The sequence below is a fragment of the Zalophus californianus genome, chromosome 10 (assembly GCF_009762305.2).
Source record: "Zalophus californianus isolate mZalCal1 chromosome 10, mZalCal1.pri.v2, whole genome shotgun sequence".
Classification (NCBI taxonomy): domain Eukaryota; kingdom Metazoa; phylum Chordata; class Mammalia; order Carnivora; family Otariidae; genus Zalophus; species Zalophus californianus.
Genome location: NC_045604.1, coordinates 89,451,333 through 89,467,953, shown reverse-complemented (window position 1 = coordinate 89,467,953; position 16,621 = coordinate 89,451,333). Strand labels below are relative to the sequence as shown.

The following is a 16,621-nucleotide window of genomic DNA, read 5'->3' as shown; positions in this document are numbered from 1 at the left end:
CATGGCTACTGACTGGCTTCTGAGGGCTGTAGGCTGCAGGCTTTTAACTTCTGCAGAGCAAAGAGCTGTTGAATAAATATGAAGCATCGAGGAATTCTTGGCTCTTACCAGGTACCTGTTTGAAAGTAGGACCTGGTGCGAGTTTCAGCAGCTCAGTAAGTGTTGTCTCTTATTTAAGCAAAATTGGTTTTATCCTGAATTTGCCAAACAGAAATGAGGGGGTGTTTATTTGTATCACAAAAGGATTTAGTTTGTTTCTTTAAATAGCCAGCCCTACTACTTTTCTTTATAGTGTTTTAGTTAATGGGAAGTTTGATTTGCACAACTTTCAGAAACACATTGGGTATAAGAAGTTCCTGCACCAGAAGCTCACCAACTTTCTTGTATGGTCCCAGCTTCTCCATAGAGTATGCTCCATAGGGTATAGTCAAGTCACCTGGCATATTGATTCTACCTTGCTCAGGATAGATTATTTTTTTCATGGTTAACTGGATGGCTGCGTTCAAGAGACCTTGACAGTGGCTGGTACCACTGCCCCTGTCCGTGGTGGTGGTCTTTGGAAGGCGAGCCAGGAGGTACATGCACCATAAGGTTGATTGGGCTTTCTTCTTTTTCTGTGGCTGAAAATTCATTCTTTTGTTCATTCGTTCACAAAGTACTGGTTTACTAAATATCACTTATGTACTGGAATTGGAGCAGATGCTAGGAAAGTAGAGAGGAGCCCCCCTCCCCCTCAAAGAGACTAAGGATGATGAAGATCTTGATGGATATTTTAGATGTTTTGAAGAAAAGACTAGTGAGATGACTTATAAATGGTGGTGGTGGGGAACAACTTGTCTAAAGAGTTCTGGGTTGAAGAAGAAATTAGAACCATAATAGACTAACTAATTAAAACACTATAAAGAAAAGTAGTAGGGCTGGCTATTTAAAACTTAAAAATGGCAAGTCGGTATTAGACACAGGATGCCACCAAAGCTGTACTTGAAAGGGAGGTTTTTAGCTTTAAAATATTTAATTAAAAAAATTTTTAAAGATTTTATTTATTCATCTGAGAGAGTGAGAGTGAGTGAGAGAGAGCACAAGCTGGGGAGGGGGGGGAGAGGCAGAGGGAGAAGCAGGCTCCCCGCTAAGCAAAGAGCCCGATGCAGGACTTGATCCCAGGACCCTTGATCATGACCTGAGCTGAAGGCGGACGCTTAACCGACTGAGCCACCCAAGCACCCCTAAAATCTTTAATTTTTAATGAAGAAGAATGAGAATAAATTAACTGAGCAGCTCATTCAAGCAGCTTGAGAAAGAACAGTAAGTACAAGCAGCAGACATTTGTTGAATACTCATCATATGCTAGGCACAGTTCTGGGAGTGGATTAACTCATTTAATTCCGACAACTCCCCTATGATATGGTTGTTGTTGTTATCACCGTCATTTTCCAGAGAAGAAACTGAAGCACAGGGAGAAAAGATAATGTACCCAAGTATTACAGTTTGTAAATGATGCAGGATCCAAACCTGTCCATTGACTCCTGAATTCATACTGCTAACCAGCAAGTAATACAAGTACAAATATGAATAAGTAGTACAATTAAACTAAGCAGGACAAATAAAAGTACAAGTAACAATGAATAATGTAGGGGAAAAAATGCAGTCAAACTGAGAAATATATCCATGTCTTTAATGATAGAAAAGGGGATGCTTGGGTGGCTCAGTCAGTTAAGCTTCTGATTCTTGATCTCAGCTCAGGTTTTGATCTCAGGGTCATGAGTACAAGCCCTGCGTTGGGCTCCACGCTGGGTGTGAAGCCTACTTAAAAAAAAAAAATAAAAAAAATTGACAATGAAGGAGACAAACCTCTGGAAAAAATAAAGAGAAAGACTACCTAACAATCCAATGTGAAGAAGGAATGAGAAGGGGCATTTCATCATCTCAGATGAGCACACGCCATGAACACACATTGTGGAGAATCCTACGGACAGTTCCCAAGGCAAATATCAATTCCAAGAGTTAGTTTGAGAAGAGAGTGAGGGAGGAGTAAAGCTGCTAAAAGCTTGGAATGGACTGTTTTCATCCCTTTTGTTCCACAGTGTTCTGAAAGTTATAGAGATGGAAATATGAGAAGGGGGAAAAGATAAGGAAAGAAAAGAGGCATATCTATCAGAGAGGGTAAAGGAAAAATATTGTCAATGGAGCAAATGTGATTCTCTACCTGGAAAACACAATTTCTGCAACTGAAAACCCACAAAAAACTATTAGGAGTTAAAAAAAAGTGCCTACAAAATAAATATATTGCTTCCCTATTTGTAAGCCATCACCAGTTGGAAAACAGAATGGAAAAAGTGTCCAAATCACAATCACATAAAAACTCCCCTAGTACTAAATGAGAAATGTGTAGAGAAATCGAAGACTTCACTGGGAGACATGAAGTCAGAGTTTAATAAGGGGACACCCTATTCCTTATAGAAAGACTCGTAAAAGTGGCAGCTGTATGGAATTCTAAGTTTGAGACAATTTCAGTCAAAGTTCCGGTGAGTGTTTCTTTGACGGCGGGGGTGGGGCGGTTGACTAAATGCAATTCCAATAAGAATTCCATTGGTATTTTTAAAAGCCTGGTAAACTGATTCTAAAGTTCACTTGGAAGAATAAACATGCGGTGATTGCCAAGAAAATGTTGAAAGTAAGGATAATGAGAGAGGACTTGCCCTGCCAAGATATAACATATTCTAAAGCGACTATAATTAAAACCCATATTGCTGTACTCCAAGACAGAGCAGTGAAACAGAACAGAAGGCCCAAAGACAGACCCTAGTGTATATAATTATTTAGCATATAATAAAGTTGGCATTTGAAATCAGTGGGGAAGGGACGGGTTATTCAATAAAACATACTGGGACAATTGATCACCTATTAGGAAAAAAATGGCGAAGTAGATTCCCATGCACATCAGGTGGCAAGAAATTACAGATGGATTAAAGAATTTAAAGAGCAAGTCATGACGTAGACAAGTAAAAAAAAAGAATAATATTTATATGAAATTGGGGCATATGGGAGGGCCTTTTGAAGTATAGTTGGATTGAGTTTTCTTTGTCCAGTTTTTTCTTTTAGTAGTGTGCATAATATTTCTATTCTTGTATTTTTTTTTTTTTAGAGAGAGAGTGTAAATGGGAGAGGAGGAGCAGTGGGAGAAGGAGAGAGAATCTCGAGCAGGGTCCCCACTGAGTGGAGAGCCTCACGTGGGTCTTGATCCCACAACCCTGAGATCATGACCTGAGCTGAAATCGAGTCAGACGCTTAAGTGTTTGAGCCACTTAGGCGCCCTTTTGTTCTTAATTGTTAACACACATATTCACACGTACAATGTCTTACATGGGGTTTCTCAATATCTGTAACCTTTTGAGGAATGAGACAAGAAACTTAGCACATCTCCATGTTATGGCCATTCTCCCACCCCCATTTCTTATGACTTAGATTCTTCCCCCTTTCCTCTCCCTCTTTGTGTGTGTGTGTGTGTGTGTGTGCGCGCGCGTGCGCACGTGCACATGCATGCACGTGTGTGTATGCGTGTGTGTTAAGATTTTTAATTTTTTTAAAAAAGACTTTATTTGTTTATTTGACAGAGACACAGTGAGAGAGGGAACACAAGCAAAGGGAGTGGGAGAGGGAGAAGCAGGCTTCCCGCAGAGTGGGGAGCCCGACGCAGGGCTCCATCCCAGGACCCTGGGATCATGACCTGAGTGGAAGGCAGATGCCTAATGACTGAGCCACTCAGGCGCCCCAAGATTTTTTTTTAACATTTTTATTTATTTTTATTATTATTTTTTTTAGGTTTTCCTTAACCCCAAGATTTTTAATTTTTGAAGTAATCTCTACACCCAGGGTGAGGCTCAAACTCACAACCCAGAGATCCAGAGTCGCACACTCCACTGACTGAGCCAGCTGGGCACCCCTCCCTCTGTTTTTTGTTCTTTCTTTCACCACTATTGCTTCTGCCTCTTTTCATTAATTTGTTTTGGTTATTGTTTTGTGGGGTGTATAAACTCTAGTACTTCTTTTGTGGGAAGTAAATTTTCTAAGTCCTTGTATTCTGAAAATGTCTTTATTTTGGACCCCCTCTGGGATACCAGTTTGGCTTTATATGAGGTTTTAGGTTGAAATGACTTTTCCTAAGCCTTTGAAGCTACTGCTCTATCATATTCTAGAATTCAGAACTGCAGGTGAGAAATCTGATGTCAAAATTATTTTTGTTCTGTTGTTGGTAATCTTATCTCTGTCCTCTACCTGCGCCTGCTGGACATGTTGGAATGATCTCGGATACCCTCACCCTTCAGTCTTTTCTTCCTCCATACCAATGGATGCTTGATAATTTATTTCTTTTCTTAATCTTCGGGGAATTTTCTTTTTCTGTTTTCTTTGATTAGACCTTTACCATTCTCTCTTGAACGTCCTTTTAGATGGGTATTAACATTTTTGGATCTATCATACAGGTTTTGCATCATTTCTTTGATTCCTTCTCACCCTTTTTATGGAATTCTGGGATATTCGCTCAATTTAGACTTCCAGTTTGCCAAGTTCCTCTTTAGCCGTGCCCATTCGGTTGTCAGCCCAACCACTGAGTTTCCAGTTTGGGCAGTAATATTTTTCATCCCCTGACCTGTGTTTTTCTTTGACTCTTGATTTTGTTTCAAAATGGAGGTAGGCTTATTTCACCTGATTATATAACTAGTATATACTCATTGAAAACATTTTGAACAATGTAGAAAAACATAAGGTTGAAAGTGAAAATAACGGGTGTTCTGTGAAAGGGAGCTATGTGCAAAATGACCTCCAAAGGCTGAAGGGGTGGAAGGACCAAAGAAAAAGGCCAAGTCCAGCTTGATAAGAAATGATTTAGTAAGGGGACTTAGGGACAGAAGCAGGTCTTGAGTGGCTGCAGGACAAGTAGATCTCCACCCCACCCCACCCCCCGCCTTCCATAGGATCTGCTTTTATAACCCCAGAGGCTGGGGAATACGTGTTGGTATACACCTGGGAGAGATGCTCAAGGATAGTTGTGTGTCATAGTCATATCTCCAGAGCACATCAAGGACATTATGTTCCAATGATGTATTTGAGGGTGTGGTTAGACAAGAAAGAATGAGGCTGGGGATGGTGCTCAAGAAGACTTCAGGTCACAGAGTCATCCTCATGGTGGATTTGTCCAGATGTCATTGGTCTGGTTCACATGATGGGCAATCCTACTGCCCAGAGATAACCATCACTGGCTTTTGTTGACCACTATTCATAAATTTCTCTCAAGGTTCATAAACATATAGGCACAGAGGGGACACACACACACACGTGTGTACATGATTTGACACAAATGTCTTTATACAAAGCATATATAACTTCTAAAATGCAGTAGCTACTAAAACAGAAAATGGAGTAAGCAAAGGAGAAAGAAATTGGCCTCTTTGGACATCTTCTTGGTTCCCAACCATGGGAATTTAAAAATTTTGTATTGCGAAAAATATCAAACATCTATTAAGGTAGATAGCTTAGTATAATGAATCCTCATGTGTCCATCACTCGCGTTCAAGTAATAATCAGTCATGATTAATTTTTATTCCATCTATAACCCTCCTTTTCTCCTTCCTGCATACTGAATTTTTTTTTTTTTTTAAGTAGGCTCCATGTCCAGTGTGGAGCCCAATGCAGGGCTTAACCTCATTCATGACCCTGAGATCAAGAGTCAGATGCTCAACCAACCAACCAAGCCACCTAAGTGCCCCTTGAGTTATTTTTTTTAAAGATTTTATTTATTTGAGAGAGAGAGTGTGAGCATACGTACTCCCCAGCCTCTGGGACTATAAAAACAGGTCCTGTGGAAGTGGGGGGCTTGTGCAGATCTACTTGTCTTGCAGTAGATGTGTGCGAGGGAGAGGGTCAGCAGAGGAGGGAGCATTGCTGTGTATTAAAAAAAAAATTCTTTTTTTCTCATTGCTTCCCTGTGATGTCATTTAACATATGCCTCTGTCACTTGTATTTTCTGTAAACTGGTAGTTGGATCAAAAGGCTTGAACTGATTCAGGTTTGATTATTTTAGCAAGAGTACCTCGTAGGTGGTGGAGTACTTCCTGGTACTTTCATCGGTAGGCAGAGCAAGTCGTCTTGTGATGTTAGCAGCCACTGATTGTTGCCCAGGTCCCTTGTCTCGCTAGGGATAGTCACGAACTTTCCTGGCCTGTTTTCATTAGCTGAGAATGCTCTTTGGAAAGATTCTGAGCCGGTTCCTACAGCGTGGTACATGTCCTCCAGGAGCCCACCGTTTAGAGTTTATAAAAGTTAGATTTAATACAGTCTCTGACCACCCCTTCCCCCAAGCAATAGAATCCCCAGATGGGGGAGCCATATCATAGGTGCCTTTAACTCATTGGAGTTCAAATATATGTATGTGTGTATTCGGTTGCAAACTACTAGAGTAACAAAGGAAACACTGCAGGTTTTTCCTCCACTCTTGCACTCAGTTGGCATTGCTCTTGGGTGAGATGGGGGCACGGGTCTGCCATGCCTGCTCGCTCTGTTTTTCTACGTGGCCCTTTTTATTATGCACGTGTCTCTGCGTGTGATTCTAGTGTTTAAATATATGTGCTTCTTGTTCATTCTGGACCTAAACCCAAGCCGACTACTTCATGTGGTGCCCGATCTAAGAAACCACGTTGTGTTTCAAAACCAGCGCAAGACCTGACAACTGAAGGGATCTTCTGGAGGGTGGTGTAATTTTGAGTATTTGTGGTCTTTTGAACCCCAGTTACCTTTAGAAGTTTAACTGATTTGCCGGGTGCAGTAGCAGTTTGGTTTCAATAAAGGGCAAGGTGGGGAAGCTGAGCCATTGTTCATCTTGCTATAAAACCTTTCTTGTTGCGAAGTCCAGGTTTAATGATCTCTTTTCCCTCTCTTCCTCCTCTCCACTTCCCTTCTTTCCTCCCTCCCTCCCTCCTTCCCTTGTTTTCTCTTTTGCAGTCTGCTGTTTTGTGGTGCACAAGCGGTGCCATGAGTTTGTCACCTTCTCCTGCCCAGGCGCCGACAAAGGCCCAGCCTCTGATGTAAGTAACGGGCACTGGTCCCCTTTATCCACCATAGTCAGTGTGTCCTTCTGGGTAACTATGGCTGCGCTTAGACCAAAAAAAAAAAAAAAAAAGGTGGGCTGTTCTTATTCTGAGACATGGGGTGGTCCCTACAGCCTCTGAGACATTTTTCATTTTAACAGGAAGGACAAAACAAAACATTTTGGGAGGGGAGTATGATGGTATACGAAACCAACTAGTTACCCTACTATGGTTTTGCTAAATGCCTTCATCTTTACGGCTGGGGCATGGAGAGTGGTGGTGAGCTGCTAAATTGTTCCTGCTACTCTAAAAAGATAGTTAGAATGGTACCTTAGGATGTACTTTATAGCTCTTTGTTAGGGAATTCTTGATACCAGGGCCCAAGAAGTAGGAGGGAAATGGGTTTATCCTGCTACCATGCATCCTAAAGACTGGCTACTATTGGTGGGGCAGGGGGATCCTTCTGGGTAAAACAGGCAAATAAGTTTTATTTTAATCAGTATGAACTTATTTTAATATAGATTGGAAAAATGTATCTAGTAGTGGTTTTGAATTTATGGTAGGGATAGAGAATTTCCTACCTAAATAAAGGTCTTTAGGTTAAACAAAAGATAAGTTGACTTAAGGAAGCTATTGAGTGAATGACCCCATGGGCTCTATAAGGATATGGCAAAAGCCTTGGTTTAAGTTTGTCCAAAGCTTGGAGTACATTGTTGATCATCTACTCAACAGCCATTCCTAGCCCTCACTCTCTTCTTTCTGGCAGAGGCTGCCTCTCATGCTACAAGCTGGAAATGCCTGATACTTGCATCACTAACCTGTAGTTAGTGAATGATCATGTGACCCAGTCCTGCTCAGTGGGACCTTGGGGGAAGTCTGGGAGAGCTTCCAGGAAAGACTTTCCTTTTTGATAAAAGGCAGACATCCCTTCCTTTTTCCTGTTGGGTGTTTTTGTGTGAGGATAAAATGGATGGGGTTTGTGGCAGCACTTTTGGGTGTTAATGAGGGAGATGTACTTGCATCCTGAGGCATCACAGATTGGAAGAGTCGAAGGAACCTGGGTCATTGATGACACTGGTGAGCTGCTCAGCCAGCTGTGAGTCTCTTATGCCCAGACTGCATCTGTGAGATAATAAGCTCCTCTTAGTAAAGTCTCATCGTTTTGGGGTATTCTTTAACACATTGCTGAAAGTGCCCTGGTAGGACTTTCACCGTGCACACTCCTCCCTTGGCCCAGTGATGAGCTGCGTTCAGTGGACCCCATGTGCATCTGTCACCCCTAGTTCTCTTATTTTGTTCCTGCTTGGTTCACCTTCCTAGAATTTTCCCCATTGGCATGGTCTTCATTCCTGGCCCTGTCCTTACCCACTTAGACCTGACAGCGGACAGCTTGCCAGAAGTGAGTGGTGACTGCCTTCTGTCATTGCATTTGCAGACTGTTGTCAGCCTTCTGTACGTGGTCATCTGCCACTTCGCTACACATCAGGGGCAGAACTGTCCCGCAGCAACACGAACATTCTGGAGCTTGTAGGGCAGTTTCCTTTGCTTGGAACCTGGTACTTGGGTTTAAGGACCCCAAGTAGCCCAGAACCCACGAAAGCCCTTCTAGACTTGTCTGCAGAGATGAAGATGGGACTGTTCGCCATGTTCTCTGAGCTCACACTTCCTGGCACTTTAGTGCAGTTCCTTCTCTCGTCCCCAGGAAAACAGGCAGGGAAGTTTGGGGGTGGCAGCCTGGCTCTATTATGGAGCTCTGAAGCTTCCTGCAGCCTGAGGCTTGAGTCTCACACTGCAGCCAAGAGGCTGGCGTTTCCCGACATCTGGTCTATATTTGTTGGCTTTTTCTGTTGCCTGAGACAAACTCCACTCAAACTGGTTTATGTGAAAAGGGAAACTTTTGGTCCCTGAAGCTGAAAAGCCCGAGGGCAGACGGCTTCAGACACACAGGATGGTTATGCTGATTGGCCAGGTGTGGTTAGGTGCCTACCGCAGCAAGAAAGGCCCCGGTGGGCCACCCCGTGATTTCGGAGTCGGGGAGCCATGGTCCCTCGGAGAACTGGAGAAGCAGAAGTGTACTGGTTGAAACCATAGACTATGGATGGAGCCAGCATTCCTAGGCTCAGATATGTGTGACCTTGGGCAAAACAAAATACTTAAATCTCTTTGTCCCTAGATCCCTCTGCTGAAAAATGGATAAAATCATAGTCCCCATCTTATAACCTTGTTAAGAATGTCCAGTGTATACATATCTGTAAAAGCGTCTGGTTCGTGCAAGAGCTATATATGTGAGGATGGTGATGGCAATGATAAGGAATAACGGTGATATATGCCAGGCAGCGGCTAGGACAGATGGCTACCACGTAAGTCTGAAGAATTAACGGGCCCTCTGCCTGCCACTTGGCAGGCCTTCAAGGAGTGTGTAAGCTCCGTAAGTGGTAGGAGACCCCTGTCTCTATGAATGGGAGAAGCCCAGCCATTCATTGTTTCGGGGGTGGGGAAGGGCGGGCAGTACTCCCTCGGGCAGCATGCATAGGATTTGGCAGCCGGACTTGGATGATTCTATCTCTGGACACAGTTCCAAGAAGGTCAGCTGCACCAAGGATGATGAACTGGTCCAGACTCCTCAACTGGCTTGACTCATTTCATTGACCTTTTCCTGTCCATGGCTGGAGACGTGATTAAAGATCTGGCCACACCTGCTTACCAACCTGGCCAGGCTCTCTTTTGGCTGCTGGGGAGACTCCTGCAGTCCTGGAGGGATGCCCTCCTCCTGTGTGACCTTGGAGGAACTGGTGTGCTGCGAGCTCATGGAACAGGCAAGCACAGTCTCCATCTGTGCAAAGGGAATGTGCTAGGCTCCATCCTCTCCCCCTCTGCTATTCTAAGCCCAGGGAATATTCTGGACATTAGTAGAACTTTGTGTAGTCGGTGTTCTTCTACAGAAAGGTCCACATGAGAGCATATCAGGCTACCTGAGGAAACTTGATGAACCAGGCTCTGTCCCAGTGACTTCAATCACTGACCCAACCATTCCATGCAAATGGGAATAGACAATATATATATATAGGCATCAGCCAGTGGAGGACCTCAAAATATGGCAGAGTTCCTGGCTGTTAACTTCTGGTCATCTGCACGGCATGTCTTGTCTCCCCTGGTTGGAACTCTCAATTGTGCTCTCTTGGACCTTGTAGAGAGACCAAGACTCTGGTACCACCATAAGCATTACATATGACATTCTATGAATGCACTTAGAATACTAACCACATACCCAGCCTCCCGAGAGATCGTCTCAGAATAAGAAAAGGGGACTTGTCTCTTGGGGCCAGAACTAGGGTGAGTCAAGCGGGGTACTTGCCCTGGGCACCAAATTTAAGGGGTTCTCACCTGTGTCTGCAGGATGATCGAGGATGGCCCCACTCGCATGACAGGCAGTGAGACCCTTATCAGCCTGGGCCCCTTAGTTCTCCTCCATATCACCTGTCATCCTCCAGCTGGCTCGCTCTGGCTTGTTCACATGGTGGTTTCAGGGCTCCGAGAGGAGCAAGAGAGCATGTCCCAGCACATACCATGTTTGATAATGTCCCGCTGGACAAAGTAGTCTAATGACCAAGCCCAGATTCAGGTGGGAATGAAATAGACTCCACTCTTCATGGGGGTTGTCAGGGGAGAATCTTTGGTCAATCTACTGAGATCCTCTTAACCTGAGTGGTAGAACAGAATTCCTGGGGACCATCACACAGGACTTCATAAAAGATCCACAGATGTTAGTGTGGCTCAGAGAGTCATAGCCAACCTCACAAGAGGACACATCTCATTATTTCCCTGCCCCACATTCCTGTATGATTTAGCCATCTCCAGCTACAAATGGGAAGCTAGGCAATTTCTTGATCATGTCCAAAGACAATGGTGGTTAGGACTGTGAACTCCACAGTCAGACATATCTGATGGTCAGGTCCTGTCTCAGCAAGTTACTCATTAGGGGACCTTGGATGTATCATTTTCCTTCTCTGTGTCTCAGTTCTTCTCTGTAAACTAGGATATTAGTACCAACCACATAGGTTTGTTGTAATAATTTTTTTAAAAAATCCTTAAAATGAAAAAGGGTTAACACAAACACAACAGCATCAACAGCAAATGGATTAGGAAGCCATTGTGTGAAAGTGCTTAGCACAGTGCCCGCAACACAGGAAGCCCTTGATACAAGTAGCTAAGGGCCTGGCGATTGCTCTCTCTATCCCAGAATCTTGAATATACTCATAATTCTCTACAGTCCTCCACCCCGAGCCTGCCTTTGTGACGTAATTGCTGTCTCCATTTCCATGACTTGACACAAAACCTCCAAGTCTGAGAAAAGAGCCTGGACTTTGGATCCAGACAACCTTGGTGTCAAATTCCATTGCTCTCATTACTTACTCCCCAGTGATCTTGGGAAAATAACTTAAGTTCTGTGATCCTTAGTTCATCTCTTTAAATGAGGAGAATAATACCTAAATCATAGTTCTTTTTTTTTTTTTTTGGTGAATATTCAATGAGAGACTGCTTGAGCCACATCCAGAATAGTGTCTGGCACAAAAAAAAGGCACTCAGCAAATGGTTTCTGAATTATTATTAATCCCTGGATAGTCTCTCCTACTCAAGAAGGGATGCAGGTTACCTTGTGACCTGCCAAGGAATAACAGCCAATGATAATAGCTAATTTTTGTTGAGCAAGGACTCTGTGCCAGGCAGGACAGAAGTTACAAAAGGATTCCTTAGACTGCTTTGTCTAAAGACACTTTCTTCACATTTTATGGTTTTAGCAATGAATTTCTTACTGTTATAGTCCAGATGCAGAATAAAACCCATTTTATTCCCTGTGTCCTCCCAGTTACATCACTGGGTCAGGGCAGTTAAAGATGATGCACACTGATGTTGAGCATATCCTTTTGTGTTTTTATTTTATTTTTTAATTTTTAATAAAAGTTTTTTTTTTTTTTTTTTTTTGGTAATCCTACACCTTTGTGGGGCTTGAGCTCATGACCCTGAGATCAGGAGTCACATACTCTTCCGACTGAGCCAGCCAGGCACCCCTCTTTTTGTGCTTTTAAATCCAGTCTTACTTTGTGAAGAAATACATTAAAAATGATAAATTATGAGCTAAATGTTAAAGATTTAATAAAGGAAAATAGAAGATTTAAAAAGAATGTATATATAAAAAGAATACGTATATATTTATTATATAATGTATGAATATGTATAAAAATGTGTTTGAAAATCTGGTTGAAATGGATGATTTTCTAGGAAATTCTAACTTGCCAATTTTGTCTCAAGAAGAAATTGGAAACCAGAATAGGCGAGTAACCAAAAAAGAAATGAGAACATTGCCCAAGAAACTTTTCTTCTCCCAAAATTATAGGCTTCGTGGGTAAATGGTCTTAAACTTAAGAGGAATGAAGGATTTCTGTGCATTTTAAACTGTATCAGATTACAGAGAAAAAGTAAAACTTCACAATTTTTTTTAATTGAAAGTGAGAGAAATCCAACTCAAATTAGCAATAGGAAGACAGATTGGCTCATGGGAAGGACATTGGGAATGGAATAAGCTTCAGGGACAAGGGCCTCAGATTCCAGAACTGAGGCTGTGATACTTGCAAGGTGCGTTCTCATTATCAGCTGTATCAATTAGCTTTGCTGGGTAACAAAGTATCCCAAAATTTAGTAGCTTGAGGCAACAATCATTTATTTTTTCTCATGATTCTCTGGGCTACTTGGGTGATTCTTCTGATGTGGGTGTATTCGGCTGATCTTTGCTGGGCTCTGTCAAGTTCTTGGTCAGCCAGTTAGTTGGCTGGTGCTGGATCACCTAGGATAGCTTCACTAACATGACCACCAGTTGGCAGCTTGTTGGCTTAGGCACTTTGTTTCTCTTCCATGAGGTCTCTTTTCCTCTAGCAGGCTGGCCTTGGTATATCCACACACTGGCCTAGGGTTCCAAGCACAGCCAGAGAGGGAAATCCCCAAACCATAGGTGTTTTTCAAGGCTTTATTTGTGTCACACTGGTTATGGCTAAGACCAGATTCAGGGGTGGAGAAATAGGCCTCACCTCTTGATAGGAGGAACTACAAAGTCCTACTACAAAGACGCATTCAGGGGTGGAGAGTTTGTGGCCATTTTGCATTCTGCCACATTGGCCCTCATCATCTGTGTTAGCTGTTGTATTTGCCCTTCTGAATCCACTCTGTTTTCTCCCTGAGAGACAGACCTGTAGGACTGTGTCAATTGGGGTTCCCTTTACCCCCTGCTTCTGGTTGGGCCCAGCCAGAGGGACCAATAGGAGATTGGAAGGTGAGGGGAGAGTGGGCTGGGTATTTATCATGGGGTCGTCTTGGCTCTACCCTTTGACCGAGGGTTGCTGCTCCTCTAAAGACAGTTTTCTCTACACGGTTCTCTCCTTGGGTTCCAGGAGCTACTCTTTGCCCTTGTCCCTTGGCTGTTACCTATCCCCAGTTACTGCACTATCCCCTCTGGCTTCCCAGCACCATGCCTGTATCTTTACAAGTGGTCCTTTTACAAAGCCTCCCTTAAACTCTCTTAAATTGAGTATGTCATCTGTTTCGGGCTGGGACCCCAACTGGTTTGTCCTTGCCTCCTTTGCCCCTACGGTAGACAGGACACGTCTATAAATAGGTCTATCAGCTTGGTGATAGTGGACCCCATGGGAGAATGGAAATCCCAGTGGAGGAAGTGGGCTTTATTTCTGCATTCATAATCAGGGAAGGGTTCTGATTGGTTGGCCCCTTGTTGTTGGGAGAATGAACTCTTATAGTTTAGCAGGCCTGGTTCATATGACATCCCTGTGGCTCAGAGAGCAGTGTCTGTTACAAGAAGAGGGGGTGGGAAGCTTTGATGGGCTGACAAAATCAGTAGCCACCACACCTTGTTATTATAAGCTAGCTTGATCACAATTACCAGCATAACCAAATAAAGTTGGCATAAAAAGTAAAACTGTACACTGTGTGTCAACCATACTTCAATTAAAAAAAGTAGACTAGTAGTAGTCTAGATTAACATATGTTAAATAAGATACTTAATGCTATTTAATTCTTGGTATAGACATTGCTCAAATATACTTTTTAATGTGAAAGAAACAGTCTGGAAATTAAAATAACAAAGTTTTGGTCAATATAACAAAATACAGGAACCAAGATAAAAGTAAGCCAGCAAGGAATCATGAATTCTGGAAAGTATACATTAAGATGGTAGAAGTGACAGCAGATAATATCAGTTATCTAACAAATGTAAATGGATTGAAATTCTCCACTAAAAGTTGAAAGACTATCAGATTGGATAAACAATGTATAATTCTCGTCAATGTGTAGGAGAAACTTAAAACATAGCTTAAAAATAAAATGGGCAAAGATATACTGCAAAAACACACATAAATGTAAAACATGGTCTTAGTAATACTATCAAAAGAAATAGGATTCAAGCAAAAAGCATACGCAGGAGGAAGAGGAGGGAAAAGGTACTCTAATATTTTACTGGTGAGTGTGTAAATCAGTATAATCCTTCTCCAGGGAAAATTACCAATATTTATCAAAGCCTTAATGACTTCCTGGACCTAATAATTACCAAACCTAATCCTTTTTGACTTAAGAATTACAATTCTAGAAATTTTTTTGCTGAGGAATTATTTAAGGATATGCAAATTTACTCGGCTAAAGTAATATTCAATGCATCAGTATTCATACTAACAAAAATTTTGAACTACCTAAATGACTGCCAGTTAGGGGTTTCTGTAAGAAAAGCACACCCATAAGCTGGGTGCTGCACAGTGATTAAAGTGTCACAGTATCTGGGCAGCCTGCCAAAACCTGGAAATGTTTCTATATCATGATTGGGATGATGCCTATACAGGTGTACACATTTTTCAAAATTCACAGAACTGTCCTTATTATAGGCAAATGACACTTCAATAAAGAGCCACAGTAATTAAAATGTTATTGACACGGAAATATAGTCATGAAATATTGGTGAAAAAAGCAGACAACAAAGCATTACGTATGGTGTGATATATCAGAAAACATAAAAATACACACACATGTAAAAACAAAAGGCCACATCTTCTCAACATATTTTAGTGGCCACTTGTCAGTTCTGCTCACTGTCTTATTCCAAACTGTTGCCTGCAGAGCTTGGGAGATCACTTTGGGGTATTCTTTAACTGGTTTCTCCGGTCTTGCTTGTTTTTGGTGCCACTTCACCTCCAGCATGGACTCTGGCTTCCCACTTAATTCAGTTAAAATCAAATGTGAGCGATAGCTTGAGTAGAACTGTAAGCAATTGCAGTTGCTTCTGGGTGTGGTTAAACCTAAGGTCTTCCACCAGCTGGGAGCCTGCTTATCCTTGAATGAGAATCTTCAGATGCCCCTGGTAAGATGCTGGCCCCTGAGAAGCCTTGGCCAATTCTCTGGCCCCAGAGAAGGAGGGTAGTCCCAGCCCTACTCATTTCCTGCCTCTGCATTTGGGGCAGTAAAACATCCCTGTTTTCAGAGAGAAGGCCCACCTCTTCCTATGGCATTGGCTGGGCTTCTTGGCTCAGATAAAGCCACACAACTGTGTACTGAACTCTTCTCAGAGCCTGGGTTGTTCAGTCTCATGTAACACCAACAGGGGACACCCCACAGTTCAGCTCTGATGATGCTCCCGAGCCTATCTAGCTCCTTCCAGGAGGCGAAGCAACAGTTAGGGTTCAGCATCCCTCTTGGCATCATGGTAAGATCTCACCATCACCTGGACCAAAGAAGACCTGTTGTATCTCTCAAGGATAAGTAATGTCATGTGTAATTTGGTCTAAATAGGACAGGCAGGCAGTCTGTCTGATCTCTTACCTCTCTCAATCTGAAAGCGCATCCTTCTGCTGAAGATACATTCTATTTATGTTATGTAACATTGCAGTCTCTAACTTCTGCCTTCACAACACAAGTGCTCAGTAATCAGAGTGTGTGTTACCAAATGCCAAAAGAACACCTTACGGGGGTGCTTGGAGGTGCTCTGAGGGTTGGCCTGTCTAGCTCCGAGGCTAGGCTGTCATTAAATATCCGAAGAGCTGTTGTATAGATTTTTTTTTTTTTATCTCTAGCTTCAAAGGAAAGAATCAGAACTGGGGACCATCTGTTTGGGCTAAAGAAGAGCAGCCCAAACCAACGGGTTGCTGTGTAAGGATATTAACTCCCCATCTCAGTGGAGCAGAGATCAGTTGTCATGGATGATGTGCTAGATGTGGGTTTCTACCACATTGGTGGTTCTTTCACTGGTGGTGTTTGGTTGCGTGCAAAGGGAAGCCCCCTTTGGTTAACTCGAGTTAGAAAGGAATTTATTGGGAAAGCTGTGATGCACTTTAGAGAATTGGAAGAAAACCGGAATGATCAGACAGCTGTATCTGATTTTGGTCCTTGTGTTGCTTTGGTTTTAAATTCACATTCCAGAAGAAGAAAGATTATTTGGTCAAGTTCATGTTACCTAAGTAGCCCTTGGTTGGGTCTTTACAGTGTTCCCTCCC

At 42.7% G+C, this 16,621-nt stretch overlaps 1 protein-coding gene across 2 annotated transcripts in view; it reads left to right on the top strand.

Annotated features, from left to right (window-relative positions):
- PRKCB (protein kinase C beta) overlaps positions 1-16,621 on the top strand; it is a 317,939-nt gene that overhangs the window by 124,459 nt on the left and 176,859 nt on the right. For both annotated transcript variants that reach the window (XM_027611157.2, XM_027611156.2), the window contains exon 3: positions 6,994-7,076. In XM_027611157.2, coding sequence (XP_027466958.2) covers positions 6,994-7,076 — 83 coding nt within the window. The remainder of the gene's footprint in view (positions 1-6,993; positions 7,077-16,621) is intronic.